Here is a 24,367-nt window from a genome sequence, read left to right as displayed (position 1 = left end):
AGTCAGACTCGTTACCACAAAATATTTAATATCTTATAAGGTGAAGTGTACGCCGTGTATTTTATTCGTTTCATTTTATATTCATTTCGATAAATGAGCAGTTATACGTATTTTACGCCACATTTAACGAACCTCGTTAGCGTCGCCATGGTTCGCCCCGTTCGAGTAAAAATGTTGTTACGTGGCTACTAACTGACACGAGAGTTTATTTTGAGTGTATTAATAGGCGTGTAAATGTATTAGTAGCAAATTTCAACTATTACGTACCAATTAATTAATTCTTTCTACTAACGACAATTTAGTTAATTTATTAACGACTCCATTTGAAAAGAATCAGTAACTTATTTTAATAAAATTTATTAAGAGTTATTTTGATAAATTAAAGCCAACGGCATACGATACTATTTTTTTCTACCGGGTTGCTTACGAGAGCCAATCAGAATTTAGCCTTGAGTCCTGTCTAAAACTCTGCATCCTTATTGATAGGGAAAAACAGTATCGTGTGCCGTTGGCTTTATTTGTTATTATATTATTTCCGTGTAACACTCCTCTTCTTTCGGTTTTATCTAAAACACGAAAGAAACTGTGCGATCTTAATGTATTTAAGAGAATTGCAATTTTAATAAATTTTTAATAAATCAAAAACGTTTGATTAATACGCCGTAACAAATGTTATAAATCATATTATTGACATACATGCATATGTACGTGAAGTATTTTAAGAATCAATTATTGAATCGTGAGAAATAAAATCCAGGCCGTGTCTCAAGACAAACCGCATTCGAGTTTAATCACGACTGCAAATATAACGCGATGAATATCGGATTAATTCTCACGGTCTATTTATTAAATCAAATCGTGTTTCAAAACTGGTTTTAGATAAGTTTTTCAAATGTGATTACACATAGAAATCTAAAAAAAAAAAAAACAATGTGAGGTCGAATAGATTCTTGGGATTTATCTCTATCGAACTGGTTTGCGTCTCCAGATTAGTATCAATTAAGTTCCTTAGCGAGAAAGGCTATAAATAAGACCATAAATACGAGTCAAAGACGCGAATTGACAGTTAATTTAAAATAAATCAGTTCAACGATAGAAATTCAACAGTTGCGAGAGAAAGAAGATTTATGCAAATATAACGCGTAACACCCCGTATAGTCACAGTTTGTGACTCGCTGTACCATCGATTGTTTTCCCCGCGACTGTCTTGTCTCCGAGAAAATGGCTACGTTCTTGACGAAGAGCTATTTTTCATCACGAATAAAACGCGGCTTTCAACGACAGCGACCCGGCGAAGTTTACACGTGGCGCAACGGTGTCGAGTGGAAGCGGGGGAAAATTCTGAGGCATGGCTTAGGCGTGCTGGTGGGCGCGGGTGCCACCTGCGGAGCATTGTTATATTTCCTGGACCGATCGGTTCAGGCGATGGGGCGCGACGCGCATCCGCCCAGCTATCCCTGGGACTTTGAGAGATACCTGAAATCTCTGGACCACTCGGCCGTGCGACGGGGCTGGCAAGTCTACAGAACCGTATGTCACACGTGCCACAGCTTGCGCTACGTGCGATTCATGGATCTGATCGACGTGTCGCACACGAGGGACGAGGTCAAGGCCATCGCGGCTGAGTACGAGGTAGACGGTAGGCCTGAATTTATCCCGCGCCGGACCGGACCGCCGCAGATTCCACCTTTGCCGTAGGCGTTTCGTTTCCTCCTCTTTCTCGCGGCTCTCGTAATTGACTTCGAATCCGTACTCGACGACGCGTAATTCAATTACGAGTTGGCTCTCGCCGGGACCGTTCTCCGTCGACGCAAAAATGAGATTAGCTACCCACTCCGCGCGGCGCGAAATATACGTTTCTGCCCGGTTACGTTACGGCCCAAGTGTTTGCGAAGTTGGATGTTCGGAGATGATTTAGTTACTCCGGTGAAATTCACCAAATATTTCTCAAGTGTCATAACATTTTCTTTTCCGTAATAATGATGAAAAAATAATGAGCAACGCGTAGAAAAAGATCCTCGTAGCCCGCATACATCGAAATAATATTGAAAGGTTCTTTGATACAAAGTATGGTGACTGTCCTGTCACAATTTTATAGAAAATAACTGTACTTGTCACAAATGTTCAATTTCTACTTCGCAATACTATAATGATACGTGCTATCGTGAGACCATGTTATCAGTTTATTAGTGTAAAATTGTTCGATATAAAGTTAATCAATGGCTATGTCTTATCGAACTACATTTTTTTTATTTATCGCAAGCATTGAAGCTAGTAATTTAAAGATAATACAAATGAAATACCATGTAATCTATTGGTTTTGTCATTTCTTGATATTTTTGCCCAAATTTTGCCCCAAACACACTAATAGTGTTTTAGAGACGTTTTATGCATTAATAATAACTAATCACGATTCAAGTTAAATTAAAGTATATACGCAATCATTCTTGAGAAATACTTAATTTTTTAATGTAAAACTTTATCCGCTTTTTTACTCGGTTCGCACTTCATGGAATAATACACGGAAAGAATTTTCTCTTAAAATTTATCTTGAAAATCACGTAATCGTGGGACAACACAATGAGATCGAGTGGCATAAGTAGCGTGTAATAGCAAAAACAGAATAGTATTATTACACGGAGAGAGTTTTTTCTTAAAATTTATCCTGAAAATCATGTAATCATCGGACAACACATGGCATTTCAAATTTTATGAGTTTTTTTGAAAGAATGAGAACAAGATAAGCCGCATTGTTCTCGCGGTTGATTTTGATCGCAAAGCAGTTGCCAAACGAAAGGTCTTGTCAAGATAATCGCAGATATGTCGGTCTCAGAATGTACCCAGTTAACGTTCCATAGATATCGGGCTCCACAAATTCTCAGGACGTAAGCGATGAAGCCGTCTGGACATATATTAACCATTTGTTTGGAACGGAATGAAACCTTTGGAGCTCGATATCTCTGGAACGTTAAATAGATACACTCTGAGACCGACATATTTGTAATCAGCTTCACGAGACCTTTCGTTCGATACCTATTTTGTGACCAAAATCGAATGCGAAAGAAACGGGGCCATTTGCCTATGAACACTTGTTCTCACTCTTTTACCATATATTTTACTATTAATTATACTTAGTATACATTTTACTAGTAAAACGTACGAAAATTTCCAAAAACTCTGAAAAGGTTCTTCAAGATGCCAAGATGTTGTCCCACGATTACATGATTTTCAGGGTGAGTTTTAAGAGAAAATTCTCTCCGTGTACATCGCATCCGAATATGTAGATTCGAGATGGACCCGACGAAGAAGGAAATTACTACATGAGACCTGGAAAATTGTCTGATCTACTGCCACCTCCTTATCCAAATGAGGAAGCAGCCCGAGCGGTAAACTTCGGCGCCTATCCACCAGACCTGACCTATATCGTCTTTGCTAGGTGGAACGGTAGAAATTACTTATTTTCTTTGCTGACGGGATGGATGGAGCCGCCAGCGGGCATAACTTTAGCCGACCATCAACATTTTAATGCCTATTTTCCTGGAAACGTAATCAATATGCCGCCAGTGAGTATCAAAGATATTACTCCGCGTATTTTTATATAGATAATCCGAGATTTCCTCTCGTTTTTTTCACTAATAAAATCCTCGATTTGGAGTAAAATATATTATCTAAGTCTTATATCAGGCACTATCTCTTCCACATGATCTTTAACAATCAGTCGTAAATACTTCGGTGTTTTTTGTTATTGTAAATTTGTTTAAAATTAATTCGAATTAGTTTAAAATTAAGCGAACAAAACTCTGCCTGTATCCGTCAATGAGCCTTGAGAATCTCTATCTCTTAGAATATATTTTTGATCTTCCCTTCAGAAGAGAGAAAATTGAATTTTCTCTCATCTGAAGAGATAGAGAAGCTAGGATAATGGCGAGATAAGGAAACAAAGGACAATATAGCAATGACCGGATAGTTTACAGATAAACAGCCGTCAAATTGTTCACTCGGTAAACTTGAGATAAATGTCAATGAGGTAACGAGTGTGCCGAATTATAGCTTATCAAGAGACAATTTCATTATTCAAATCAACATCGTTAATGTTTATTTTACCGATTAATCTTTCATACTGATGAAATTTGAATTGCGCGACCTATCATTTGATAGTCGCCACGACGTATTACGACATATAATCATGTGTAGATGTTAACCGAAGGAGTGGTGGACTATGACGACGGCACACCATCGACGACGTCGCAAATGGCAAAGGACATGATCGAGTTTTTAAGCTGGACATCCTCGCAAAACTTGGACGAACGAAAGCGGATGTTTATTAAGGCGATGGGAATCTGTATTATATTACTAGCTTCGGCCGCTCACTATACGAGATACGTTTGGTCGCACGTGAGGAGCAGGCAGATCGCATATGTGCCCAAGGGAAGATATTAGGAAGCATTCTTGAGGCATTAGGAAGCGCCCGACCGAGAAAAGTTACTTCTTCAAGAATTCATAAAAGTTTCAACTCGCGATTAACAACAGCCTGTCTCTTAGATCCGAATGAATTGAATGTTCGGTCGAAAGAAATGTCAAAGATCGTCATAGACGTAATATTAAAGGAGCAAACTACGGGAGCAAGTTCAAAATCGATTCTTCGGGAAAATTGATTATGCTAAATGATACGTACGTACAATTAGTATAATCAATACGTATAGTCAGTATATAAGGAATAGCAATCAATTGTACATATAATAAAACAGCGTTCTTCAAACAGCCTACTAAAGTACCAAATAAAATTGCACTGTCTTAAAACAGAAGACGATAAACAGATACATCTTTTGTTATAAGATTTAGTTCAACATAAAGATAGAGCCGTTATTTAGACGTCAATTTTTCGATAATTTCTATTCTCGGGATAGATTTCAATTCGGTTTCTCCTCTGCGTGCGGGCACCTGGTTTATTTTTACCGCCTCGGCATTTCAATTCGTTATTTACCGAGGCAAACTTTAGATGTTAATTGGATGCGACGGTAAGGCGAATCCTTACTTAGAACCGAGCGTCCACGTGGCTCCACAAAGTTGCATCAGCATGTGCATTCGCGTACGTACATACGAGAGAGCGCAATCTATAAATACGCACAACTCTCGCGTGTCCCCGTCTAATGCCAATGCGGGCTGATCGCGGAATAGCGCGCGCGCGCAAAATCGTATACAAAGAACACAGATGGATCCAGGGACCGACTGCAGTAACATGCGCCAACATCGATAATCGTTTCGCAATGCGCGGCCTTGACGATGCCCGTATAGCTGCCGATCGGGCCGTCTAAAAATAGAAGGAGCTTGCGCGCGCGCGCTCAGAGGCAACAAACATCAACGTCGTCTCTCACACGAGTCGTTAACTCCGGAATGACCGGTGGTCGCTTGCGAATCCATCTATCTCGCCTGTAATAACACCCCCGCGTCTTCCCGCGACACCTCACCGTCTATTTTTAGCGGCCGCCGTATATATAACGACGTTCTCGCCCGCGCCTCTCTTTCTTTTCCTCTCTCCCTCGTTCACCTCTCGAACCCGATGATCGAACGACAGCGGAATAGAATGTCGAAAATAATATTGGGCGTTTCGACGGGGGAGGGGGGAGGCTATATATAGACGATGCGTCAGTGCAGCAACAAGTGAGGCCTGTGGACGTAAGAGGGAACCGAGGGCGACGGAAGGGGGGGAGGGGGGAGGGGGGGGGGCGGCAGGGCGAAATCAAAAATATACGGGGAACGATGAATGAAGCCTCCGCATTGACGTCGCCAAGACACGCCGGGCGATGTCGAGATTATCCAATCTCGTGCCGGGGCTGTTTTTGAATGCACCTCCGTAGGAGGAGGCGGGGAGGGAGAGACCTGCGCGACGAGGACCGAGAGATACGCGGCAGATATCTCGAAATATCGTCAATCGCTCCGGGAATTTACTATTAACCCGGTGGGGACCGACGTGCCATGCGACGCGTCGTGGCGCGAGAGGAAATTGGCGTAACTCGGACAAGAATAAACTTCCCCGAGATGAAAGCTCGATATTACGGACACGCGGGAGCAAGGTGTCCGGCCAATTCGTTATTTGCGCGGCCAATCCGCGTCGCGTTCGCGCGAGTAAAACTGATATAAACCGCTCGTTCGCGCAGCGAAAAGCCAAAAAGGCGACGCACGTCATGCGAATTTAAACCAACCGTGCGAGACCAATTGTACGGGAAAGAGCCGTGTCATACGTCGTATTCGCCGGATTCTGACGTTGAACAGCAAACAAGGAAGTCGTCGATGTACGAATAATTTATTGTCCTTACTACTTCGGCGCACACACGACGCGATCGCGATTAAATATACGTCACTTTGGACAAAAATCCTCACGAAGAAATTGATTGATCTCGATGTCAATTGCGTCGCCGTTGATGAATGTCGCGTTTTCGAAGTACTCTCTAAACTTTCTGGAGCGAAATCTCGCCCTTTTGAAGTGGGACTTTACTCGAGGAAATAATGAAAATACTGCCGGTCCGAAAGGAGTGAAATTTCACTTTTTGAAAGAGTGCCGTTTCCTTCACTATTTACTTAGATTGATTCTCTAAATTTGTTGGAGCGGAATCTCACCCTTGGAGCGAGATTTTACTCGAAGAAATAATGGAAATACTGCCGGTCCGAAAGGAGTGAAATTTCACTTTTTGAAAGAGTGTCGTTTTTCACTATTTACTTGGATTGATTCTCCAACTCCGAAAAGAGTGCTATGTTGTACTTTAATCGATTATTGTTAGCAGTATAAAATTCATGGGCGAGAGCTTCGCTATTGCTTGTTCACTATGTTCATCGCATATAGAGGCTGTATTCTAATATTCGCAGCCAGTACTGAACATCTATGATTTATGTGACAGTTTTGTTCATTCCGCTGACTGTTGCGGAAGAACCGTGCCGGATTATCGTGATCTTATACCGAATTCGATTGCTCGCACTGGTGCGCACTGAGTGCACACTAATAAGGCCTGTTTATAGTCAATTTTTTTCAGCTTTGTCTTAAATACACGTTCGAAAAGTATTTAGCCAAAAAATTGCGTATTGCAAAGTAAACAATACAAATTACTGTACTTGATATATTATCGACTGATCGATATTTTTCCAACATCAAAGCTATCTTATCTAATCCTCCTCTTATTAGCTAACTTATCTTTGACAAAACTAACAATACGATATCTGCTTTTCGTATACAAATCTACGGTAACTATTTGCGAATGTAACTGTTCTCATTCGTAGCTGTGCCACGATGAGTAAAAAAAATTTCTTATATATCGATCAATATACATGTGTATATAAAAAATAGATAAAATAAAATTGTATTTCTTTTAAAGAAGTAAATTCAATTAAATGCTAATAATTATTTCTCTTTACTATATATCTTGCATTTATATATTCGTAAATGAAACAGTTCTAATTAAAAAGATTAATGTATTTTTCACAATCATCTTTTCATTACGTTATACTCATAAAGTGTATTTTCTAATACATTCAATAGTAATTTCTTATTTGTGAATATATTATATTTATACATGAAATTTACATCAACTAGAGATGTCAAAACGCGCGATTCGCGCGCGCAGTTTGTGGCTGGGCATTGTATATTCTTAAGAATTTGTATACAAGCAAAGAAGTAATTGTATGCGCAACGTCAATTTAAAATAAATAGTAATTTATCACTCACTGAGACGATTCGCAACAGCAGAGTTGTACATCGTTAACTAGGTATATGTGTTAAACTGTAAAGATACAAATATGTGTATGATTATTATAGACGAATTGTGTAAAATCAAAATTATTGTACTAAATATACTTCATATTTTACATTAAAAAAATAGGTTATTTTATATTCAAAAAATAATTTATAAAAATAATTATATAGAATACTGAAAGTCTTCCTTTTAAATATAAACTCACAAAATTTTATACGTATGGTTTTGTCTCTAACACTTATTCGAATCCTCGTTCTCGAATCATTTGAATAAATAAAATAAAAACACAGAACAGATGCTTTATTTTGCACAAGTAGCAAATAACGTAAATATGTAAGACACTCACCTCACCGATTTCTCCGCTGTTGCCCGATGCCTCCTCGGCCTGCTCCTCCTCTCAGATTTCCTTGTCGCACTTACACAACACTCACTCGCGAAATCATCGATCGCGCGATATTTCGGACACTCCCGTACGCGATGTGAGATACCGCGAAACGCACGAAATATCACCAACAACTTGCATTTTTGATTCGGAAGAATAGGAAATGGATAAATCACTATTGAATTGACGATATAAAACGCAACGCGAGCATCGGAGGCATAATCCGCGGTAAAGAAGTAGTTATTAGTCCGCAACGAAACGATATTTTACAATCTTAGTCCTTCAATCTAATCCTCGAAATAAATTATGTGAGCAAAGTTTCCAGCGATAAATAATTGTTATTAATTGCAACAGTTAATCGAGATAATTTTCCGATTACGTTTACAGAGTGTAACGACGTGCGATAAGCGACTTTACTTCTTGCCCGTTCGAGTTGCGAAGAACGACAAAGCGAATTACAGCGCGAACGCCGAAATCGTAAAAATTTCTCTCTTTTCCCAAAAATGGAACAGATTACACGAAATCGATAGACAATTAAAAGCGCGGTGCGTAAATGAGATGTAACCACGTCAAAGTACAACGGTTCATAATTTAGATGAGTTAGTCGCGTGAAATATCTATGTATACGTTGATAAAGAGCCGTCGCCTCAACACGCAATTCGTTTCTCATTACAAGTTGTAGAAACTTAATAATTGAGGAACGTTACTTGTTACTGAGATAAAGGTGTACAAATCAATAGCGTTTTATCCTTCCTTTCATCGCGATCAAGTCTTGGAAACCGATAATGTAAAAGTAATACTACGCACGGAGCGACTCTCGCCACTGCCTGCCGGCTCGACGTTCGGCGAGAGAATGAGAACGCGACCCTTCAGGTAAACATTGGCCCGCGTAACGTCGTACAATACCGCACCGAGAGAAAAACAATGAACGTTGAGAATTCGTTGCCTTTTTTGTTCCGTAACTGTTACTACGTTTTGTGTATCATTCTGCGGACTTATTAATATCACTCGCTCGCCGAACGTCGAGCCGGCAGGCAGTAGCGAGAGTCGCTCCGTGCGTGTTATTACTTTCGCGTTATCGGTTTCCAAGACTCGATCGCGATGAATATAGGGACAAAACGCTATTGATTTGTACACTATTTATCGCTGGAAATTTCACTCACATAATTTATTTCGAGGATTAGATTAAATGACAAAGATTATAAAATATCGTTTCGTTACTGACTAATAACTACTTCCTCACCGCAGATTATGCTTCCGATGCTCGCGTTGCGTTTTATATCGCCAATTTAAAAGCGTTTTATCCCTTATCCTATTCTTCCGAATAAAAAATGCACGTTGTTTAGTTTGAGTAACTTGTATGACAGAGAGTCACGCGATATTTGTTAATAATATTTCGTGCGTTTCGCGGTATTTCACATCGCGTACGGGAGTGCCCGAAATTTCGTGCGATCGATGATTTTCGCGAGTGTTGTGTCAGTGCAACAAGGGAATCTGAGAGGAGGAGGTGGCCCAGGAGGCATCGGGCAACGGCGGAGAAATGGTGAGGTAAGTGTCTTACAATTTAATATGTTATTTGTTACTTGTGCAAAATAAAGCATCTGTTCTGTGTTTTTATTTTATTTGTTCAAACGATTCGAACGAGAATTCGAATAAGTGTTACGTACATTGTTAACGATGTACAACTCTGCTGTTGCGAATCGTATCAGTGAGTGATAAATTACTTTTTATTTTAAATTGACGTTGCGCATACAATTACTTCTTTGCATGTATACAAATTCTTAAAAATATACAATGCTCAACCAACAATTGCGCGCGCGATGCGCGCGTTTTGTCACTTCTAGTACACGTAGTAAAAAATCTATGTACCATTCTACAGTGATAAAAATTTGAACCTCATTTTACTGTGAAAATCGCTGGTCATTTTTAACCTTCGAATTACGCTATTAAAATGATTTGTAATTTTACTTCGAAACGTCAAAATTACCATACAAATGAAATTATGTTTCCGTTAAATAATTTTTCAGTTTACTGTCTGATGTTACAAATACATAATTTATTGTAACATTCCTTTTAAGATTGTAAATTTACGGCGCGCACAGCATACTAGGATGATGAAATTCTCTATTGCGCTCACTCCACTTTACTGAAATACTGCGATATCACTAACAAAAGAGTAAAATTCCATGTCGGACTGTAAATTTACTGTATAGAAGTGAAATTTAAGCACGTATATGAAATGTTACACTGAAAAAATTTCTGGTTGAATATGGACGAATCAGATAATTCCTTTAGGATTTACCAGAATTCCTTTAGGATTTACCAGAATTCCTGTAATCCTACAGAAATTGTTTTCAGTGTATGGATAAACTGAAGACTAATTTACAAATTATGTGACTAAAAATACCAGATGCAATTAATTTTTCATATCAATATTCCTATATTTTTAATGAAATCGAAGGGAAAAAATCCAAATTTTCTGTAAAAACATGAAAATTCACGCAAATTTACCCAGAAATAAGTAAAATTCCTTTGTAAATTTGCATGGCATTGATTTTTATCAGCGATCTAGCTTCTAGGTTAAAGGACACTGACACCATTTAAAAATCTACATACGTAATGTGTTTGTAATACTGTCGCAGATAGCGTGGTCTTTCTCATGCAAAATCTCATCGAATGCGCAAACAAATCAAAGATGCGGCGTAGACCGGCGTAGATCTGTTTTTGAATGAAACCTCCGCATTGACGTCAGACAAACACGTCTGCCGAACGTCGCCCGTCGTTATCTACGAAGACGATTGTGTTTCGTAAAATCGCGCGGCATTTCGCGCGCGCGCGCTTGCCAGATACCCCTCCGTAACAAACCCCGTATCCGAAGAGGCTTACGTCGAGCTCTCAGAATAGTGGACCCCGGTCGGAAATAACTTCGCACTTTCGGTAATATGGCCATATGGTTGCGGCCACGATGAAAATACGCTCGTGAAATGTCCAAGTCCGTATCTCCGCCGCGCGCTCAGCGCTAAGAGCGGCCGCCCGATTCTGCTGAGTCTCCAATTAAAATAGTCATCCGTCAAAATAGAATTCTCGTAAACTATGCGGGGGGATCAAAGTCATGTTTACCTTGGCTCTCGGCTACTCGCGCGGATTATAATCGCGCTTGATTAAACATCGGGAAGACTGAGAAATTCCATGCCTTTTGTAAAACTATCAAAACTTCGGAAATCGTGCTTTGAATTGCAACCGCGTAGCATACTTTAATTTATTTATTGCAAAAAAGCGATCATTGTTTTTCGCAATTTAATGCCTGTCCCATATTTATGGATAAATTTATTTTATGTCATTTGAAAGTAAAATAACGCGAGTTCCAGTGATTCTTAATTGTCGTGGAATTCTTCCATATCGATTATTTCAAAGTTACTGACTGAGTTACGTGTCAGTTATATTAGAATACATAGTTTCCAATGCATCGTAGTAAATAAAAATAGTTCTGATAATTAATGCTTATTTTCAATCTTGATATTCAATACTTTAGAGCAGTTTAATATTAACTGCATTGGTGAAATGAGCGGTATAATATCTGATAAAACCGGTCTATTTTTTAGCACATAAGATATGTGTACGTATATAATAGTTTATTTTCCGCCGTAAACTTATTATGCAAATAGGAATGGGGCAATACATAAATTTAGAATAAATGCAGTGGAGGATCGGAGTTATTGTATTTTCACATTCTCCCTCGGATAAGACGAAATAAACACTTGACTAACAGAGAGTTTCTATCATCTCTAATTTGTCTTGCTCTCGGGAATTTACTTGTCAGTTAAATTTGGCTTGAGCGTACACTTAACGATCTTAAGTGAGTCTTCCGGGGCGTCGTCGTTGCGATCGAAGAAAATCTTGGCACTTTCAATCGTATCTTCGTCGACACTTAGGAGCTTATATGAGTGCTACAATTTTGAGAAACCACGCCGATTATCCGGCCGTCTCTCATTTCCGCGCGCCAACGCAGCCGCTCATTAAAATAGAAGATCACGCTATCCCTTCCCTGTCCCTTCCTTTCTCTGTTATTTTTTTTACCTATGCTCACTTTTCTATTGGCGAGCCAGTATCTTACGATCGCGATGCGAGATAGCCTATATAGTTAGTTCAATAAGCTAAAAAAAAACGAATTGGTTAAGAGTAGGAACCATTAAAATCTCGTCTTCCGACCATTTATTCGAATCGCAGACCTTCTTCTCAAATGCGCACTTCAAACGATGCGAGAGATCCGAAAAATAACCGTTGTCTTAGACGTGCATAAAGAAGAAAAAGCGTGAAAGGTTGTTCCGTTGCATGATCAGGTTTGTTAGCGAAACCGATAAATAAATATTTCTTGACTTTCTCCGGTCTTTTCCGGTTATTTTTTTCAAAAAATATCCTGACTGAAGCCTGAAAGGCGCACTGAATAAGAACAAAAAAGAATTAAAATGTTGTATCAATTAAAACAAATATTCTGTCCTTGTTTTGCTTGAAATTGAATCATCTTACAAAAACAGTACGTTCTAATTATTATTTTAATTAGAGAATTTTTTTTCTATTTTGACACTATATGTATAATTTCAAAACGTTCAGCAATAACTATATGCCAAATAAAGGCAAAATATTCTTCTTCTAAATCCGTTTACATTTTTTAAAAATGCATAATTACTGAAGCACTGTAAATATTTTGTATAATTTTTTTACAACCTTGCCGCGAATGATTTGCTAAAAGTCATTAACACATATCTGTGCAAAAGTCAAGTTATTAGTAGATAGTTTTTTCCCTTTTAATTATTTCTGTTAATGATAAACCACATACTGCAAAATTTAAGAAACCATTAAAAATATTTCTGATACTTTTTTATAATAATTGAGAAATTAAGCTATAGAATTAAAAAATTTTGTTTAATGCCCTCCTTGTTCTTGAAGAAATAATTAGAAAATTTAGAATCGGTATCACAGCAATTTTATCTCATCTTAGATTAATACATTCCTTGATTTCTCCCGATTTTCACAGTTTTCTCTTATTATTTTACAATTCCCTGACTTTTCTCGGTTTTCCCAGTTTTCCCTGACCACTAAAGGCCTATGTCCACGATGCTAGGACCAAGTTCTAGCCTTGTGGACGTAGGCCTTAATAATCCTAATAATCCGACTATTAGATTTCAATAGGAATTATATAAATTTGTACTTTGTATTTATAATTTCCAAAATACCTCACGTTCGATGAAACAATTTCACTTTCATCATCTGTGAAACACCTAATATTTATATACATATAATATATTGACTAATTGTTAAACTTCTCAAATCATAATCCACAAATTACAGCTGCTATTGTACGATCAGGTTCACCTTTAATATACAAACTAATTTACATTGAGTGCTAGAATAGAAATAAAAAAATTGCAGAAAGATACATCACATAGATATGTTTGTACTGAAAAGACGATGCAACCTCAGTTTAAGAACGTGACGAATTTCAATGAGTTCCAAAATAAACTAGTGCAATTCGATTATAGCAAAATTTTCGAAATTGGACTCGCATCACCGTCGGGACTGGTATTGGCTAAACTATTTCCAAATGGCAGATGCCATCGGGGCACACGATTCGTCTCCAGAATGAAGGTCCCGCCATCGGGCTCGCGCGGCGGGACGATTCCGCGTCCAATAAAATCGTTATCGCCGTGCTTAGAGTCGCGTACGCCACGCGGAGGATATAAAAGCACGACAGGAGAGATAATCGAGCGGGGTTTATTTCGACGACTTGGCACAACACTTCCGATTAATAATAGTCGTAAACGTCTCCCGCATATCTCGCGACCGGACAAACAATATATTTCTGTCGGCGACAGCTCGATCCGTGGGAGGTCTTGCCGGTGTGTCGTAATAATCGCTGTCGTCACGAGGCAGACCTTTTACGCCAGGGCACCCCGCTTTCATCCTCCCCCTCGCCCCGCCGTCAAAGAGTAAACTGAAATTGCTCGATACGTGTATCTACGATGTCGGTGTCGAGATCATAAATTCGTAGAAAAGTGCGAACACAGACGTCACAGACGTATAGTCTGTTCTCGCAATATGTGTACAATGAAAGAGGTTGATACCTGCGTTGATATCTTGCTCGGCGATACCGCAGGTATTTTAATTTAAAGCGAGGTCTTTCTCTGACCGCGCGCGATCATTCACGGATTAAATGTCCGCGCTACCTTAACCGGTCCACGGATCCAGGTGCCAGGACGTTCTCTCTTCATTCATGTGGAGATAAGCCAGAAGAGCTCAGGCAGCGTCCTCTAATTTCGAGGAAAGAGACGTACAAACACCGAGGAGAACGGAAGGATGGGGAACGGGGAAGGGTGTGAGCTGGCTTCGAGGAACACCAGCTTCTTACCCAACCACCCAGCTGCCAGTATTTCATTCATATTATTATCCTGGCCCGGTGGGACCTGCTTAGAGTTATTTTGGCTTATTCGTTGCGTCGGACGCTTAAAAAGTGTACAATGTCCCGTCGACGAGCGCGAACTATCATCGGCGGACGATTAATTCGTCAAAACGCGCCGAGTGAAATTCGTAGCTTTGCTCCGATTATGTCCAGTAAAATATCTCCGAGGAAATGATAAAGAAATGATGAAGAAAAAGTAAGAACAAAATTGTATTGTAATCATTCTGAAATTCTTTTAAGCTAAATCTACTGAACTATCAACAACGAAAATAATGAGGAGAATAAAACTTCTCCTGCACATTGGTCGATCAAAATTACGCGTTGCATAGAGGGACTTTGTCGAATCTCGCTTGCTTGTACAGAGATAATTTTCTCTTCAGATTTACCTGAAAATTATGTAATCGTGGGACAACATGGCATTTCAAAGAATTTTATGAGAGTATTTCTGAAATTTTACCATACATTTTACTAGTAAAATGTATACCTACTTCTATCATACATTGCACTAGTAAAATTTCAGAAACTCTCATAAGCTACCTCGAAGTGTCACGCCAGTTACTATACGTTTTGCTAGTAAAATGTATGATAAAATTTCAAAAACTCATAAAATTCTTCGAAATGTTGTCTCATGATTACATAATTTTCAGATAAATTTTGAAAGAAAATTCTCTCTGTACAAGCAAGATTCGACAAAGGCCCTCGCCCTCGACAGATTTCTATGCAACGCGTAATTTTGTTCGATCAATGTTCAGGAGAAATTTTATTTATTTTATAAAATACCATGCTGCCCCACGATTACATGATTTTCAGGACAAATTTAAGAGAAAATTCTCTCCGGTGGTTGAGATTAGGGAAATTTGAAGCGTGATTACGGTTTCATCAGCGTTGTTTAACTTTTGTTAGCTTAATTCATTCTTTGTCTCTTTCCAACTGTTACTTTAGAAAGAGACGAACGTGAATTAAACTGAGATTAAAGTTAAGCGACGTTTGGCGAAACCGGGCCTTACCGAATTAACGAGGCGAGTCCACGCGGTTGATATTGAGAAAATCGTCACGGAATCGGACCGTCAGGCGCGAAAAGAGAGTAAACTAAAGAGCCGCACGTGCGTGCCTGCCAAAATCAACGGGGGTCTACCAAAGTCAAGTTCGAGCGTCCTACGCGGCTGCGAACGAGAGTCGAAGGTCGCGGAGAGACGCGATTCGGGGCCCATTGACGCCGGCGATTAATTGAAATCGCACATCAAGATCGTCGCACCACACCGAGGGGCGAACTATGCGACTAGAGTTGAACGATCCTCTCTTCCCGATTCTTTCCCTTTCGAGACTCTTTTGTTTCGCGCGCTTCAACACATTGAATAAATTAGCTGGAAGAGATAATAAGATTTACATATAAAAGCATCCGTGGAAGTAATTATGCCGGGCGATATCCTATGTCGCTTCGAAAGTTAATTAAGTGAATATAAATCGAGCCCTGTCCCGCCTACACCGTACAGCTATTAAAACGCGATTCCACACTTTCACGACACGTGTTCTCTCAAGACTAGACATCACTTATATTTTTGTTAAATAGAAATAGTCTGTGCGTCACGCCGAAGTTTCATGGACAGCGGCGAAGTCCAGACTTTGAAGAATACTCGCGGAAATATCCTGCGCGCGTAAATTCGCCACGAGGCCGTATTTTTCCGACCAGTCCTATTGACCGTATTTCCAAAATGTTCCCGCGCGCGGATTGCATCTTTCTGTCAATAAAATCGGGAGATAAACCGCGGGAAAATTATTAAGCGCGATCGAGGCGTTGATAAATATTGAGGCGCGTTATTTAATTAGTAGCTCGATATTTGAATAACACTAATTAAACCGTTAAGAATGAATAATGATGCGAAGCCAAGTTTCCTCTGTTTAAAACAAAAACCGCCTGGAACACTGTTCGCGATCAAAATATTTATGAATGCTGTAAATGAATTTAAATGAATATTATCGATAATTTCACATAGAACGTACTTCTGTGCGTTGCACGGCAACTCTACCTTTCGTCTTTGTCCGTAGTGTACAATGGTACAAAGTGGGCGCAATTCTCCTATGAAATGTGCGAAGTAAATAGAATCGTTAACGGATCTAGTTGATGCGATCGAGCACCCAGTATCGGTAGTAGTTACGAAACGCGTAACGCAATATGGCGTTGGCTAAAAATAGAAGCGCACTCGATATGTGCAAACTCACCTCGTCTCCGCTGCGCTTCATTAGCCTGACCGGCTGCGTTATTTAATGCGTCCGTGTGCATTATAGGCGAGCGTCGACGTGGCTGATCCTCGCAAGTGACATCGCGTCACGTTCGTACACCCGCGCGGATAGCGACGTTATTCACACGAAAACCACCCGAATGGAAATTTAAAGGCATGTCGTTACGATTTTCCGCAAGTGCAGTCTCATTCATTGGGCCGCGGTTTAACTACACCGAAAAAAAAGTCTGATAGATTCAACCAGTCGTCTGTTAGAAAATGGACGAATCAGAATTCTTTCAGGATTTACCAGACTTCCTATAGGATTTACCACGAAAGATATTTCATAACCAGAAGTTTGCTAGACCTCACTACAAATCTGGTAAATCCTAAAGGGAATTCTGATTCGTCCATTTTCTAACAGACGACTGGTTAAATCTATCAGATTTTTTTTTCAGTGTAGGATTCACATTTTTATAATCTTTATTCCCATCTATACATCGATGAGTTTCAGGCTGTAGTTGACACAGCTTCTATAAAAGTCTGCGGTAGTACATACGTACAGAAACTCAGTGATTTGTGTAGATGAGAAACGTTCTGATAAAAATGCAGGTCCAAGCATTAATGAACAAGACTGTACAACGACGAGGCTCCATGTGTGCGTTTCCAAAATATTGAAATTTCAACTTTCACGCTTATATGTTGATACCTCAATTTAAATACGATTAAAGCTACACCTTTCGCAAGATTATCACGTATAAGTCGTGGAATTTAATTTCATTCATAGATAATTAGAAAAATCGGCGCCTAGGTCAAGTTTGTCAGAAGAAATTCGTAGAAAGCGTGCGAAGAGTCTGTCTGTAAGATATCATCGGGAAATTCTTGGGCTGGTTGTGACTTTCGTCATATTTTTGTCAAAATATACACGTGCGTGACGGGTGACAGTTTCGAGTAAAACGACTCGCGCCGGCGCAAACGCCACGGTGAAACGCGCGATTTATAAGTGCGAGACGCGCGAAGACGAATGTATTTCGGTTCGGCTCAAGCGATCGCCTCGTTCGGCGTATCTCGGGCCGCGGTGACGTTGAATACGTCGCTGCGGTCCCATCGTATTGCACGGGTCATCGCGGCGCGCGGCAAAAGTGCACGCTCTATTAATATAATGCCGAGCGTGTACATATGTACCTACGTACGCGGCACGGCGTGGCCGCGTGCGCGCAAATTCAGCGCGCAACAAACGCGCTATTTCGGGGGCCGTGCCGGACAATAATATTCCGGAGCGTGCGGGCGTGCAGAGGCGGACTACGATATTTTAGAATCCCTGGCGCAAGCTGATCTCGCGGGCTTCCTGCTTGAGATGTCACGAGAAGTCTTGTATCAAGAGAGCGACTCGAAGGTCGCTGCAAGTACCATTTACATTGTCATTTAAACGACAATTATAGTTGAGATAACATAATATACAAATAAGATAATAAATTTGATGGGGGGAGAAGAGGGCCCATGCGAGCCAAACGCAGGTGTTCGTGCGAAAATATCCAATGTGTAACCTTTTATTGAATTTATTAATCATGTCATAAAGACATGTTCACATGAGTCTCCAAATGGTGAAAGCCATAAAGAGAGAGAGAGTGAGAAATCAGAAACTGAAAGAGGACAATCACGATGAGCAGTGAACCACTAAGATAACTAAGATAACTAAGATAATAAATATCTTGGAAAATGTACACGAAGAGAATTTTCTCTTAAATTTTATTCATGTAATCGTGGGACAATGTTCATGAATATGCAGGCGTTTTGAAGAATTTTATGAGAGTTATTTGAAATTTTACCTTACATTTTACTAATAAGATGTATACTAAATATAATTACTAGCAAACTGTATGGTAAAATTTCAAAAACCTCTCATAGAGTCCTTCGAAATGCCGCGTTGCTCCCACGATTACATGTTGCAAAAAGAATTATTTATTTTATATTTCGAAAATTTCATATCTACAATTGTTAGATGTCTCTGTCCTATGTAAATAAGAGCACAACTCATGATAAAAGCAAATTTATCAAATAATCTGCATTCAGGATAAATTTGAAAAGAGAACATTCTCTCTCCGCGTACTTGAAAAGATTCTGATAAATATTACCTCAACAAACAGAATAAGCAAACGATTATTGTGTAGTAATTATACAAGTGCTCTATGTGGAAATATTAATAGGAGTAAAACATGGAAATATTTTTTCCTTTTGAAGCCTAGGGTCCCCGGGTAAGGGTCTTTCGTGCTTCTACGGTAATCTGACACTACGGGCGTGTTATCCGGATGTCACGAATACGAATGCACATTGCGTTGTGTTTCACGGTATCCTCGTCGTCGGCTCGGTGGTTGAATCGCGCGTTTCGAACCGACCGTCGGGAATTCGTGCTATGTAAGCGGCATTCCGGAATTCTTGGCATCACGACGAAGACGCGTGTCTCCGCGACTCGCCGCGATACTCTATTGATTATAATTTTCGTTCGCCATACGGATTGTGATACGTTAGCGGGCTCACCGGAAGACACGGGAAAGACGATGAAAGAGAGAAATCTTTTAAAATATTGAAAGATGTACGAAATTCACTTATACATACAATTTTACGCTGCAGTTTCCAGACAACCTGTTTAATACTTTTGCTAAAGAAACGTCGGTGCCTGATCTGTTAACGAATTTAATTCGATGGTTTCGATTGTTCGTGCAAAATTTAATAAAATACGACAAAACGTCATTACCTATTCAGTGATGCAATGTTCAGAATCATTTATTTTATTCGTCGAATATTCGTTTATTAAAGTCGAAAAATAGACGCGAGGATGTCATCTTTATACTGTTATTGCGAGAAATATTACCACATGCCTGAGTGGTCGATTCGATGAGACGTTCACCTAGAAAGTAAAGTCCAGGTTCAAACCCTGGCTAAGGTAATATTTTTCGCAATAAATTTTCTGAATTGACCGGTTAACTAATTAATGCGGCCAGCCGCGGTCGAATAAAATTTGGAATTTTACTTATTTTATACTTCGAAAATTTCAGATCTAATTATTAGATGTCTCCGTCCTAAAGGCACAACTCATGACAAAAGTAAATGTATCAAACAATCTACATGTTAAAGACATCTGTAATATCCTTTTATACCAACATTGTAACTTCAACGTTTTATTCAATACTTAATTTAGGGCCGGTTGTTCCAAACTTCTGACAAGTTAACTAATAGTTAAATCATACATGTGTTTTCGTTTTTCCTACAAATTCTACAAAGCTAGACATGTAATTTAACTATTAGTTAGCTTACCAAGAGATTGGAAAAACTGGCCCTTAATTAAATACTTGAGTTTAACTTTCACTTAACTTTACACGTTACACGTTTGTTCGCGTTTGAGACAGTTCTGTCGTTCATAGTATTACGAGTGCGGCTATCAAAAAGTGATTCCACACTTTTCTAACACGTGTTCTTTCAGGCTAGGTATCAGTTTTATTTTTTATTAAATTGATAACCTCTTTGTGCGCACGCATGACGCAAAAACGTTTCATGGACAGCAGCGGAGCCAGACTTTGAAAAATACTCGCGAAAATATCGCGCACACGTAAATTCGCCACGAGGCAGTATTTTTCTGACAATTCTGTCGGACATATCTCCAAAATGTTCCCACTCACTCGCGCAACTTTTTTTTTTGTCAATAAAATCGAAAGAGCGCGCAATGAAAATTGATTATTCAATGTATTGATGGAGTAAACGCGAAAATTGTGATCGATGACGCGTACCACGAGCGTGTTCCGCAACAGCGATACATTTTCCATGTAAATTTGTTACATTTTGCATTTAATTTACCTGATCGTACTTTATCTGGCGTACGCAATCATGAAATATATTCACGATTTATAAAACCCAAAATCAATACGACCTTAATAAACTCGGTTTCTCGGCGTTTATAAAAATTGTACTTTATGCTAATTACCTTGTCATAAATGTAGCAATTTTTGCGGTACTAAAATTTTAATTAACCGGAAGTACGCCCAGTTTCAAAGTTCAATGTCAATACGAGAGATGCAATTTGAGGAATCGATATTCCACGCGGCGCAAAAAATAATGGAGATAAATAGAGATTATACCTTTTTGTGACGCTACTCGCGACGATTATGTGGCATAAATTTAAATGCGTTGGGCGGCGGACAACATTCGGTCTTTGAGTCTAACATTATTTAATCCTCCTCATCAAATCGCATTAATTATCCGAAAAATATCGCACAGAGGCAAAGAGAGAGGGACAAAGAAAGCTGCTTATCGTTTTTTTTTATATTAATTGTGATTTCGTTGATTAAACGTTACCGCAAGTAATGAAAACTCTTTCTGTCTTGTATGCAAATATAAATACGTACTTATATAAATACGCACACACGTGCAAACGCACATACCTTTCGCTGCAACTGCGCTCGTCGACGGATGCTCGCTGGTCATCCTGGTGTTTGAATATCCACCGTGCCGCACATTTACCCTCTCGGGACGTTCAATCACTATTTACCTCCGCATGGCACCAGCTTTCTGGAAAAGATAGAAATGAATGCGAGATTAAAGGACCTGGCGACGCATTACACAAAAGTTCCAATATTTTATTATAAACTACACATATCGGATATATTCAATAAAAAATAAAGACATGGTTATTGTAAAACAGAAGCTGTGGTCAACGTTAGTCCAACGCGGCGAAACGTAAGAAAGATTTATAGAAGATTTAATCCCGATGACTATATTGTACATGCATGAAAGATGATTGATTTATCTACGCGGCGGTCTTGATGTTAACACCGGTTCAATTAGAGACCCGTGAGACGCGCATTAGACCTTTTCCATGATACACCGGAATTTCTGTTTGGCACAAGCTACGAGGAGGAAGTCCGTGGTTGTCATCTAGGTATATTTATATGAAGACACCAAAGCGTGTTGCAAAAACGACAGTCGCCATTAGTTTACGAATTATGTGAGCCTGAGGAAAAGCTGGAACGTATTTAATATTTCGAAAAGATTCTACGAGGCGACTTGAGAACACCTGAATATTCACAATTTCGATATTACATAATTAGTTCGAACAGGATCCACTTTTAGTTTTGTGAATCAGTGGAAAGTCCTCCATGATGAGATAAGTTTCTAATATGAGATAGCAGGTTTTCAACGCCCAAATTCAAGCACAAGTCTCTTTTTTCGCGACGATTACACGATAAATTTTCTACTAAACCGATTTCGCTCCAAGAACAATAAATTCATAGTGAATTCAACAGATGATGCCCATTAATTTAACAGATACCCCGCTGTCTCATATTAGGAGTTTATCTCATAATAGGGGACTTTCCTCTACTGTTTGTCGTATATCGATGTCGATACTGTATCTATATTCGAAAATTTGACACGCGAAAGATTGTGCTAAAATATTAATTTCGGACGCATTTACTCTGCCAAGTGACATTCGAAAAAATTCCTTACTGCAAAGATATTTTTAAGCGCCAACAATTGCCGACCTTCCACAACGTCGTTGGCTTCTGCGCAACAAAACACTCCGAAGACACTAGCTATAAAGTATCAGCTTTGTTTTTTTTTACGTACTTACAGTAAATGCGTAATTTTTAGCGCTACCTACGCTCGGAGTTGGAAACGTATTCTGATAACAAAAGGCGGCGGAAAAACATTCTAAAACCTACCTATCCGCCGCGGCTGTGATATCACACGGGCACTATTTCAATGCTGACCTAGTTGCCGCCGCGTATAATGTCCTAAAATAGAACGAAGCAGAACCAGATCGGGATAGCGCGACAGGGCGACGAGGAATCTGTCGCTGGATCTTCCGATGATCCTCGGGACTTTCCTGACTTATTTACGCCGCGACGCGACAAATCGGGCGCGACCAAAAGCGATACGGTCGAATGTGCGGGGAGCAAGTCGCTCGACCATTTTAGAAGTTAGCAGTTTGTCCGGGAGTTAACTTCACCGCTAATTTCCATTCAATTTCAGTTGGATAAACATTGTGCATCAATGATTCGTAAATCTTTCCATCTTGCGCCGCGAAGTCAAGGTTCGAACAACCTTGCGGGTGAGAATAAAAGTCAATTAAAACTATCACGACCACTATTATTAAAATAAGTAATAATGTAATCAGCGATTAGACCGAGGGGTGAACCGCTGACCAAAATCTCGTACACCAATGCCTACTAAGGTGGGCAGTGCTTTAGCTTATTATCTTACTGTATCTTATTTGTCATGTTTTATCTTATTTTATCTCATTTTACCTTTATAATGCCCCAGCAAGGACTAATGCCCACTCTCTAAAAATCAAACAGTGAATTATCACTGAAAACAGTCATTAGTCATTACCCTAGTAGCACAGTGCATTGACCAAACATTGGTTAAACATTGGCTCAATATTTGGTTGTATCGGGCCAATGTTTAGCCAATGCACTGTGCTATACTAGGGTAGTCACTGATTTACGGTTATAAGTATACACGACTTTCAGTGATATACTTATAAGTGCAAATCAGTGACTACTTACTGTTTTCAATGAAAATCCACTGATTGACTTTTCGAGAGCAAAGTAATGCCCAAAAAATGCCTAATAATGCCCAGTACTGCCGCAAATCTGTACATTATAATGTCCTCAGTGGTTTACCCCTCGGATTAGACTGTCCAAGGATGTCAGTAATACGTGTGCCCGTTAAACCCATCTCTCGATTTCATACTTGTTCCTGGCAAGATCTAAGTTTGACTGTCGTTAATTGCACCCGAAAGATTAGATGGTCTCCTGCGAATAATTTGTGTGGGCACAACAATCTCTTTGTATATACAAGAGCACACTCGACCGCACGGAAATATCCCGCGGTCGCGATAAACCAATTTAATTAGAGTCCGAATTCACGAGGCGAACTAATAATCAGCGGCCACGTAGCTAATAACCGTCTGCCCGTAATAATTTGGTGGTTCCCCTCCATCGAGAACTGCTCGCAAGGGGCAGATCGTGCGGCGCTTGTCGGCGGTGCCATCGCTGCATGTGATTCGATAAAAAAAGAAAAGCGGGGGGATCTCACGTATCCCGCGTTATTGACTATTGTTTCACGACATGCTATAGTTTTTCACTTCCGAGGTATAAAAATAAACTACTCGATCGATCACAATACGTGAACGTATAAACGAGAGAAATGGTTTCCCCCGTATACAGCTTGCACCAAAAATTGAAACGTAGCGATTTCACACATCGGCTGCGTTGAATATTAAAATTATCAATAAACTCGCTTTGTAATTTAAGAAAGATAGACTGCCGCAAATAAATCGCCTGACAAAAACCATGGATTCAAGATGTAGCATTTTTCATTTATATGTATGAAAACATTACGTTATCCAGAATGCAAATTTACATATATACAGGGTGTCCCATTTTAATCGATCACCCCTCGTAACTTATTGTAGCAGGGAGCGGTCGTAGAGAAAAATGTTTCAGGCAAAAGTTGTATGGCTTCAAGGGGGACTAAGATAGGTGTCGAATGTATAAACTTATCCGTA

General features: G+C 39.6%; 2 protein-coding genes across 2 annotated transcripts in view; one reads left to right on the top strand and one right to left on the bottom strand.

Moving 5' to 3' along the window:
* Positions 1–24,367, bottom strand: part of LOC105565451 (histone deacetylase 4) — a 145,665-nt gene that overhangs the window by 108,545 nt on the left and 12,753 nt on the right. The window contains exon 2 of the mRNA XM_012018671.1: positions 21,240–21,366. The gene's annotated coding sequence lies outside the window, so the exon portion shown is untranslated. The remainder of the gene's footprint in view (positions 1–21,239; positions 21,367–24,367) is intronic.
* On the top strand, positions 1,222–4,440 carry LOC105565487 (cytochrome c1-2, heme protein, mitochondrial-like). Its single transcript, XM_012018733.1, has 3 exons — positions 1,222–1,639; positions 3,292–3,563; positions 4,195–4,440. The coding sequence occupies exons 1-3, from the start codon at positions 1,222–1,224 to the stop codon at positions 4,438–4,440; spliced, it is 936 nt and encodes a 311-aa protein (XP_011874123.1).

Source organism: Vollenhovia emeryi, unplaced genomic scaffold (assembly GCF_000949405.1).
Source record: "Vollenhovia emeryi isolate VEMERY1.0 unplaced genomic scaffold, V.emery_V1.0 DF939152.1, whole genome shotgun sequence".
In the NCBI taxonomy this organism is placed as follows: Eukaryota; Metazoa; Arthropoda; class Insecta; order Hymenoptera; family Formicidae; genus Vollenhovia; species Vollenhovia emeryi.
Note: the sequence above shows the minus strand (reverse complement) of the source record. Positions and strands in the feature narration are given on the sequence as shown.